Source organism: Eschscholzia californica, unplaced genomic scaffold, assembly GCF_041429995.1.
Source record: "Eschscholzia californica isolate CP2 unplaced genomic scaffold, dmEscCali1.0.p SCAF_7, whole genome shotgun sequence".
NCBI lineage: Eukaryota > Viridiplantae > Streptophyta > Magnoliopsida > Ranunculales > Papaveraceae > Eschscholzia > Eschscholzia californica.
In genome coordinates, this window is record NW_028238494.1 from 217709 (window position 1) to 228224 (window position 10516).

At 34.2% G+C, this 10516-nt stretch overlaps 1 protein-coding gene and 1 long non-coding RNA gene across 2 annotated transcripts; one reads left to right on the forward strand and one right to left on the reverse strand.

The window, feature by feature from the left end:
* Positions 1–316: 316 nt before the first annotated feature.
* Positions 317–1072, reverse strand: LOC147530373 (uncharacterized). Its single transcript, XM_086651363.1, has one exon. The coding sequence runs from the start codon at positions 1070–1072 to the stop codon at positions 317–319; it is 756 nt and encodes a 251-aa protein (XP_086507489.1).
* Positions 1073–5601: 4529 nt separating this feature from the next.
* On the forward strand, positions 5602–7315 carry LOC147530374 (uncharacterized). The gene is made up of 2 exons (XR_015229251.1): positions 5602–6211; positions 6942–7315. It is a non-coding gene; the product is annotated as an uncharacterized LOC147530374 (long non-coding RNA).
* The last annotated feature ends 3201 nt before the right edge of the window (positions 7316–10516 follow it).

A 10516-nucleotide genomic window follows, 5' to 3' on the forward strand; every position in this document is an offset into this window, starting at 1 on the left:
CAGTTCGATCCCTGGAAGACAATACCTAATAATCAATTCTCGGGGTTCAAATGAGTTAAATCGGTCATTAAAAACAAACATGCAATGGGTGGAAAGAGTTCTGCCCTCTAAGATTGAAACAAAGATTATGAGTAGGTAGAGAGAGCAGAGCCGTGTCTGAGAATTCGGGGGCCCGGGGCAAAATTTTGGCTAGGTGTATAAAAAAATTATACGTAAAATAAAAACAAAACTTAAAATAATTCGGACTTCAAAAGATAACAAATAATTTAATAATTAATTAACAATGTATCTTGGAAAACATTTAAAGCGAGAATTTTTACTTGAAATTACTTCTCCTTGCATTTTTTGAAGCAAAATCATCAATTAAACATTCGTAATCAATCTTGTCCAAAAATTCACTTTCGATACTAAGCAAAGCTAATCCATTTAGCCTGTTCTGCGACATGCTCGATCTTAAGTAGGACTTCAAAAGTTTTAACTTTGAGAAGCTCCTCTCTGCTGATGCAACTGTGACTGGTATAGTCAATAATATTCTATAAGCAATGCTACTAGCTGGGAAACAATTCATCTTCTTCAAAAAATTTAAGACATCATTAGCTTTGGTAATTTCTTTTGGCAAAATAGTTTGTAAGAGTTTCAACTCCACAAACAAGTCATCTGCTTCAACATCAAAATGTTCTCCTTTCCTGAAACTATTTGAAAGATTATGACAACAAGCTTTTAATTCATCAACATGATACCCGCTTAACTTTTCCGGTCTTAGCAAAAAGCCAAAAATTTTCTCATATTTTTGATATTGTTCGAATCTTCTTTCTAATGAACCAATAGCTTGATCTACTAATAAGATGAAATAATGAAGTCTAAAATTTTCCTCACCAGATTGCGGAAGTAATTGTGATGATCCATCACATGTCTCGTCAAAATGTCTTTTTCGACGGATTTCACGCCTCTGAGGAAAAACTGGGTCAACTTGCATTTCAATAGCCATTTTCTTAGCATCAACCATGGACTCTTGAAATCCACTTTCTCTATACATCTTCAGATAAACAATCAAACCTTTTATTAACTCCATAGCAACATCAATATATATGTCCTTTGTCTGCAAACGTTTGCTTACCTTATTAACTGCTACTAATAACTTGTACCAAATAGTAATACTTAGTAGAAATTCAAAATTATCTAATTCAAATCTTACTATTGATTCTGCTTCACTCTTTATTTTAGGTTCATTGTCACTTTCTGCCAGTTGAAGTAAAGCTTCTCTGATTTGTAGAGGTTGGTTATGATTGCCTTAATACTTTCAACACAACTCTCCCAACGCGTAGTCGACAATGATTTTAGAGTAAATCCTTTCAGATTATCTTTTAAAATTTGCCAACGCTTTGTAGAATTTGCGAACAAAGAATAAATTCGTTGTACTACTCCAAATAAATCTTTTGCTTTCCCATGACAATTAGCTACATCACACAAAGTTAAGTTCAAACTGTGACAACCACATGCAGTGTAGAATGCTCGCGAATTTATATCTAAAAGTCTTTTTTGAACACCTTGCTTGCACCCTTTCATATTAGATCCATTGTCATACCCTTGACCCCGCACATCATCAATCTCAAGATCAAAACTCTTTAATGCTGATTGTAACTCTCTGAAGAGTCCAGATCCAGACGTATCATCGACAATCAAAAATTGTACAAAGTATTCTTCTACTTTTACTGGGCTAGCAGACATATCAACACACCTCAAAACCAAAGTCATTTGTTCTTGGTGATTCATATCAGGAGTGCAATCAAGTATAACGGAAAAGTATTTAGCTTCTCTAACCTTTTTAAGGATTGCATCTCTAACTTTAGAAGATAATAACTCTATCAACTCATTTTGAATGACATTACTAAGATAATGATGTCGGACCTCATTGTTTTCAATTCGACGAAGATGTTCTTTCATTAATGGATCATGTTCTGCCACCATCTCAACAAGACCCACAAAATTTCCATTGCTTTTTTGACCAATCTTGTGGTTGGTTCCACGAAACGCCAGATTATACTTTGAGAGATATTTTACTATTGAAATCAACCTTTGCAATAATAATCTCCAGTGTTCTTTTTCTTTCTGAATTGAGTCTTGTACAGCTTGATCAATTGTGTGTTTCTTTTGAAATCTAAGTTGTAGTTCAATCCAGGTAGCCATGTTAGCTATGTGATCACTGCTAAGTTCATGCTCTTTAAGTCTATCAGAAAGATGTTTCCAATCTCCATAGCCGTCACTTGCTAACTGATTTTTTGATGCTTTTTTCTTAAATAATTTGCAACAAAAGCAAAATACTTTATCAACATCCTTTGAGTACACAAGCCAAACTCTATCATGTTTTTCTCCATTTGATAAGTGTCTAGTGTAAAATTCTGAAGAAAAACGTCGATTTTTCTGATCTTTGGGGCCCTTCTTTAATGACAGGTCTCTAGTCGGACCTTTTTCAGCTAATAAATCTCTCCACTTTCTATCAAGACTATCCCAAGTTCCCGGATCATTGATATTGTCCGGAATTGGATTGGTTGATTCATCCACAGAGTCTCCAATATCCGGATTTGGATTGGTTGATTCATCCACAAAGTCTCCGATATCATCATTAGGAACATCAACATCAAATTCTTCGTCAGTTACAATATTTTCAGAACTCTTACCATGAATCATATCATGATCATCAATACTTTCTTTTTCTGCAGGAATTTCAAGTGAGTCTTCATTATCTCTCTCATGTAATAACTCTTGAGTTGGAAATTGTTGCTCTCTTATAACGAACCTATCAAGAGCTCCTCTTTGTGATTGAATCAATTGTTGTTCTTTTTTTTTCTCTTGCCTCTTCATATTTCCAGATTTGTATTTTTTTGGCGCCATTGGCTGAAAATATAGATGAAGAACAAGTAATAAAATATATACTCCCTTCATCAAAAAAAAAAGTAATAAAATATATACTCTCTGATAAAAAAGAGTAAAATTTTTTTATTAAACATGATACTGAAAATTTGATGAAAAACCAACTAATAAATACATACCTGGGTGATTGAATTCGTTATTAATGAATACGGAAAGAATAGCCAAGAAAGAATTCCTCAATTAGTTTCAAAGGTGAAAGAAGAGAATTTTTTCTAATGGTGATATTGATTAAAGTCTATAAATATATAACAACATAATCCCAGATCAACCCAAAAAGGAAATATTCAAAAAAGAAAAATAACGTGATTTGGGAGGTGATATCTTAATTAGATTTGGGAAATTCCAAATATTCCTATTTAGTCGTAATTAATTGTTAGCCTAACTATATATATTAATTGTTAGTCTGTTAGAGAAAGAAAAGCTAGAGAGAGAGAGAAAAAAAAGCTAGAGAGAGAGAAAAAAAAGCTAGAGAGAGAGAAAAGTTACTCATTAGTAAATAGGAAGTTTACAAAGTTGTTGGAAATTGCCTTGATTCACGCAGTAAAAGTGTGTTGGGAACTTGGGTAAGTCCTTTTTTATGCCACATGTATAAATGCAACAGGTGCATTGAAAATTTAATCCTATATAATATATGGGAAATATTAGAAGTGGGCCCCAGTATGGTGGGGGGCCCAGGGCGGAGGCCCTGCCCGCCCCTCCCCCCCCCCCCCCCCCCCCCCCATGACACGGCTCTGAGAGAGAGAGAGAGAGAGACTTCTTGATTATAAGAGAATACTAAGATACTATATAGGGGAGTTGAAAGATTAAAATAACCACGGAGACGAGACTATAACATCAGTTATATAAAAAGGAGAGATAAGAGATCTTCCCTGTTTTTGTGCCATGTTGATTAGCCGTCTCTGCTTTTGCTGATTCCTCCCTTTGATACCTTATGCCTATGAAGTAAAACCCTTTCTGATGAGTTTGATAGTTCTTCGATTTTTCAAGCCTCTGAGTTTGATAGTTCTTCGATTTTCAGGCGATTGATTAGATCGACAGTGTATAGGGGGCTAGGGTTGTTTTATGTTCGCTTGTGATCTAGAAATTGAAGATTGGAAGCTGTTTATGGGAGATTAGGGTTGTAGGTTTGATAATTTTAGAGATGAATCTAGGGTTTTCGTGAAAAAGGAGAGATAGGGGAAAAAACCTTTGTGACGTCAGCCCACTCTCTCTCTCCTAAAAAAAACCCCTTAAGTTGAATTGTTGTTGAAAACCCTTTCAACTCGTGGTGTGGTCTCAATTACTCTGTCTTACACTACTCTGGTAGATGCACATTGTAAAGAATGAAACAAATGACGATACTCTTAAACTCCTACAATATATGAACGATCGAAATGTGACTCCAACTATCATTACTTACATTGTACTTATAAAATAATCGTGGAAACAACAAAGATTTAGAGACTCACTATTTCCCGAATTAAAAGAACTCCAACATTTGGGTTCAAATATCACAACATCATCTCTTTATGAGTTCTTAGGTTTCATTTTTCAACTCTAACGAGCGAACCCCATTAAAAAGTAGTTTCTAAATTATTGGATCTGGCTCAACTTCATGGTTTCCTATATCAATAAAGGGGATAACGTAAAAAATTTTCGTTTTCTTTTTTTCGTTATTTGTTTAACATCTTCGTATTTTTCTTCTATCTTCTTCGACCAATGCGGCGAATTCTAAAAAATTTATAAATTTCCGGATCTATATTTTGTTTATATTTATAAGTTTCACATTGTTTTTAGTTATTAAAAATAAAAAATTTTAACAACATAAAATAAGACATAGTTTTTTTTAATTAATAATAAATTATCCTTTAATAAAATTTTAAAAATTATTTTTATAATAATTTTTTTAAATTATTAATTAATTAAAATAAATTTCAATTCTTTAAAATATTATTTTTCTAATATTAGCATAACGTATGACACCAATGTTACTTATAATTCGCTAATTTATACTTTCTACAGAATAAAACACTTTTTTTTTGTTGAACTACAGAATAAAACACTTTGATAGGACTAAAATGTTGTTGGAAACCATTTTAGATCGTATTATGGTCCCAATTACTCGGTTTTACACTATTCTAGTAGAGGCATATTATGAAGGAGACATTAATGATGCTCTTAAGCTCTTACAATATATGAACCATTAAAATGTGACTCCAACTGTCGTTACTAACAATTTACTTATAAAATAATCTTTTTGATATTCTTTTTTCGTTGTTTATGTAACATCTTTCATCTTTTTCTTTTCTCCTATTTATCTTCTTCAACCAATGCGGTGAATTCTAGAAAATTGATAAATATATAGATCTATATAGTATTTATATTTATAAGCTTCACATTGTTCTTAGTGTTTATTAAAAAAAACAACTTAACAACATGAAATAAGCATATAAATTTTTTTTAATTAATAAATAATATATTATACTTTAATAAAATTAAAAAATATTTTTATAATTATGTTTTTAAAATATTAATTTAATTAAAATAAACTTTTCATTTTTGTTGACCTTTAGGGTCTTTTAATCCGTGATTTTTAGGATCCTTTCGTCTTCGACCTTTAGGGTCATTTTATTGGGTCGGTGTCTAGTCAATTTCTTTCTCTTCGTGAGGCACTTTACATTTAAAGGTATGTGATGCAGGCGCATAGGCGTGTGGGCCCACGTCCACGCGTGCCCACACCCTATTAAGTCATAATAGTAGTTTATTTAGTAGAAAAGAAGTTACTATAATTTGATATTTCTTTATTTTAAAGTTTCTATGTTTGAGTAGTTTATTATTTTAGGAATCCTAGTTTGAGTCTATCTAGGAAGGTTTATTATCTTATAAAAGGGGATCTAGTCTATGTTATTATTCACCTTGAAGAGAAAATCAATCGAAGTTATTAAGAATTTAAGTTTAGTTTATCGTTTTCTTTAATTGTTCTTAGTTTATTTTATTGTTCTTTAATTATTCCGCTGCGTCTCCATCAAGTGGTATTCAGAGCCATTTTTTTTTTAACCAATCACAATGGTTAATTCTACCGTTCCTACTCCAACAATCAAAGAGAAGACACCAACTTTTGCCTCCGAATGGGACAACATCAACAAGAAGTTATCCTCGGTTACAAAATTGGAAGAAGCTTTCGAAAATTACAAGAAGGAAACTATGGAAAAATTCGAAAATCACAAGAAGGAAACTATGGAAAAATTCGATCAAGTCAATGATTCGATCATGAAGCTATCCAAACAAATCGAAGGCATATGTAAGTCTCCCTCTTTTACCACTACTCCTTCTTCTACTACTTCCATTCAAGCATCATTATCACTTCCAACCACAACACCAACTTCAAATTCCCTACTTGGACAACCTAACACAACCCCGATTCACATCAACCCTACATCACCACTATCACCGGATTTCCCACTAACATACATAAACCCTTCAACCTCCATGGTCGATACTGTTGAAAGAAATTTTCTTCATAAAATAAATACTAGTTTTTCAATGAGGGATGAAGAGAAATTCGTTGAGACAAATAAAAAAGAAGAGGTCCAATTAAATAACACAAGCTCCGGCAATTTATTTGATCCGTATATAATTTCGAGAGAAGAATGAGTTGTTTCGAATCACAAAATTCTTCCACATCAAATTGTGTCGTCATTGGTGTTACCTCCTCATTATCATGAACTTATTACAACTTTTAGGTTGTCTTCATGGAACCAATTGGAATATACCGATCACGTCTTCGATACAATGTCCCTTGATGGGGTTTCACCTACTCGATTCTTTCCATTCAAGGAAGAAATTAATAGGACACCGGTTCTTGCTTCACAAAATACTTCTACTACAAAATTGAATTTTTGTGATATACTTGCTAAGGTGGTTCCAAACGTGACAATTTGTGATGAAGTTTTGGTTTATAAGCTTCACGAAGATGAACGTGGGAAAATATCTAAAGTTTTGGCCCATTTTTGTCTTCTTCGAATTTTCAGGAACTTTCGTGAAAAATGGGAATTAAGGATCGGTATGGCGAAATTCATCGTATGCGGTTGCATCAAATTGTTTTCTTCATCGAAAAGGTTCGGGACGAACCTTCTGGGGAACAGGGTGTTGATGCAGGCGCATAGGCGTGTGGGCCCACGTCCACGCGTGCCCACACCCTATTAAGTCATAATAGTAGTTTATTTAGTAGAAATGAAGTTACTATAATTTGATATTTCTTTATTTCTTTGAGTAGTTTATTATTTTAGGAATCCTAGTTTGAGTCTATCTAGGAAGGTTTATTATCTTATAAAAGGGGATCTAGCCTATGTTATTATTCACCTTGAAGAGAAAATCAATTGAAGTTATTTAGAATTTAAGTTTAGTTTATCGTTTTCTTTAATTGTTCTTAGTTTATTTTATTGTTCTTTAATTATTCCGCTGCGTCTACATCAAGACATGATGTAGAACGCAGCGGAATTAAAAGAAGATAATAAAAGTAAATGAAGAACAATAAAAGAACGAATAAATAACTCGAAATAACCATAAACTTGATTAAACTTAATTGGTTTTTCTCTTCAACATGCCAATAAAAGACAGACTGGACCTCCTTTTTATAGGATATTAGACTTTCCTAGATAGACTCAAATTGGACTTTCTTAAATAATGGAAATACTGAAATACTGCAACTTCCTAAATAGATAGACTCAAACTAGACTTTCCAATTAATGGAAATACTGAAATAATATAATTTCCTAAACCTAGATTCAATACGAATCATACCAAAACTGGGACTTTACTAAATCTAATCTTTATGACCGATTGGCCTACGTGGCCGTTAGGCCCACGGCAAAAGTGTCCACGCTGGGTGCCCCTACATCAGCTTCCCCTTCTCCCACGAGGTTCGTCCCGAACCGTTTTGAGGAAGAAAATAACGTAATGCACCCGCATAAGATGAACTCTGTCATGGCAAACCGTAATTCCCACTTTGTTCGACATTTGCCGGAAATTCGAAGAAGAATAAGGGCCAAAACACCAACTTCATATCGAATCCAACGTTGCAAAGATCCTTGAAAAACCGATCGTAGAGAATATAGGTCCAATAAATTTCTACATCTTCTATCATTTTGTAGTTTGACGAAGAAGATTGCAAATACTATATTGTCCGCTATGAAAACTCGAACCTTGAAATTCATCTTCCAATCCATCACGATTCTAGCCTCTCTTCTTTCAATAATAAGTGGAATACTCATAACGACGTTTGGGCCATCATACGAAGAATAAAAGTGTAGAGAATGAATAAAGAGAAACAAATCACCAGGTTCCCAAATAAAAGTATGAAAATTTTCAGAAAGTGGAAGAATTTGAGTATTGGTGTGAGTATCCTCCTGTAATATTGTAAAGTACTTAAGTAAGGTTTCTATAATATCAAAGACGACGTCAGCAGTGGGATCCTCACGAGGAGAGTCAATAAAGATTGCCAACCATTGTAAAATTTCTCGAAGACGAACGAACATACTTTTAAGGGTTCCGGGCTCGACTTGACTGCATTGTTCTAGTACTTCAGCCAATGGATGAGCCAGCCGAGCATCTTCTAGAGAGAATAAGTTGTGTAGTACACCATTAACCGTGTGACGGGCAAGGTTCCCAAGGATTCTCACAAATTCTTTGATTGAAATAGGGAAATCCGCAACTAAGATAACTTCATATCCTCCAATATCTGTATTCGCAACTTTCTTCACATGTACGATGGACACCACACAATGATCAAAAACTTGTACCTTCGACGAGTTAACAAGTGGAGTAACACATTTACTCCACTCAAGTGCTAGCCTTCCAATTCGTCCTGACCGTTTAGCAGAAAACCAAACACTCCTAACTTTGGCACAGGTTTGTGGAAAAGTGAAATAGACAATCTCATTAAACCCAAATTTATTTCTTTGACATGTAGAAATACCCAAAATTGCACTTCTTTCTACCAACAACCAATCTAGTTCGTGAAGAAACTCTCCATTATCTATCACTTCTTCTACGGATGGTTGTGGGTTCAAATTTTTGTTTTTGTTTGGAAGATCATAAGGCAAAGTTACAGGGAATGGACGATTAAAAGGCAACGGAGGAGAAAGCAAAACCATAAACTGAGAAGTATTTGACAAATCGACAGAAACTGATGATTCGTAATCGGAAACCATATCATTATTAGGTTTTATCACTAGTACCAAAGCAGGACACTTATTCAACACAAAATACTTTTTATTTTTTTGGACTTCAACTTTCTTATCAAGATATTCACTTGATTCCTCAATTTTTGCTGCAATCAATGGTTGGGGTTGATTTATATGTAAATCATACTCTTTAGGTTCTACTTTTACCAAACCCAGTTTCTTATCAATACTCTTACAGGATTCATCTTCTTCCTTTTGAACTAGAATCATCGTACTCATCGGTTTCTTTAAATCATCATCTTCTGTAGAGATTTCATGTTTGATAAATGTAGAAACCCTAGATCCAGTACAAGTGACTGTGGTTTGTGTTGGTAGTAGTGTGTCCCATGTGGTGATAAGTGGAGCAGAAGTGGTGTCGAGGGGGGAAATTGCGGGACTAGGATTAGGGAGCATACCGTTAAAGTTGTTGTTGAGCTCTTGAAGTTGTTGAATTGTGTTGTTGATCGATTGTTCCAACTGTGACACGGAGAAGAGGCCTCTTTCAGTGTTCTTCCATTCTGCTTCTTGCTGAGATGTAGAATAATATGAAGATGGAGGTGGCGGTGAATATGGTGTATGACAAGAAAAAGATGGAGGTGATGGTGAATATAACGTGGAATAGTAATAAGATGGAGGTGTTGGTGTATAAAATATTGGTGGTGGTGACGATTGGTAATGATAAGGAGACGGTTGTGGTGTATAATAGTTCGATTGACGCGTTTCTAAAAAAAGAAGACTATTGTGGTGGTGGTGGTAGCGAAGTTGATATTAGAGGTGGTGAACACGATGGTGAGTACAGTGGTGGTGTATACGAGTACGAAGGTGGTGTATAAGAGTACGGAAGTGGTGGTGATGGTGGTGGTTCGGTTTTGGTCGGATAATAAGAGGGTGGAGGTTGTGATGAGTTTTCTCGTAATGTTTCTCCCAGATTCCAATGATAATCGTACGAATTCTTATTCTCGTACAAACATGATGCACATAAACATCGATTCGTTATCCCTTGATGAGTATAATCTGATTGAATATAATCATCTTGACGAATAGACTACGATTCATACGGATTTAACTGGTCTGGAAAAAAAATTCCAGAATCATTAGCCCAAAATTTTGGTATGATGTAGAACGCAGCGGAATTAAAAGAAGATAATAAAAGTAAATGAAGAACAATAAAAGATTGAACAAATAACTCGAAATAACTATAAACTTGATTAAACTTATTTGGTTTTTCTCTTCAACATGCCAATAAAAGACAGACTGGACCTCCTTTTAATAGGATATTAGACTTTCCTAGATAGACTCAAATTGGACTTTCCTAAATAATGGAAATACTGAAATACTGCAACTTCCTAAATAGATAGACTCAAACTAGACTTTCCAATTAA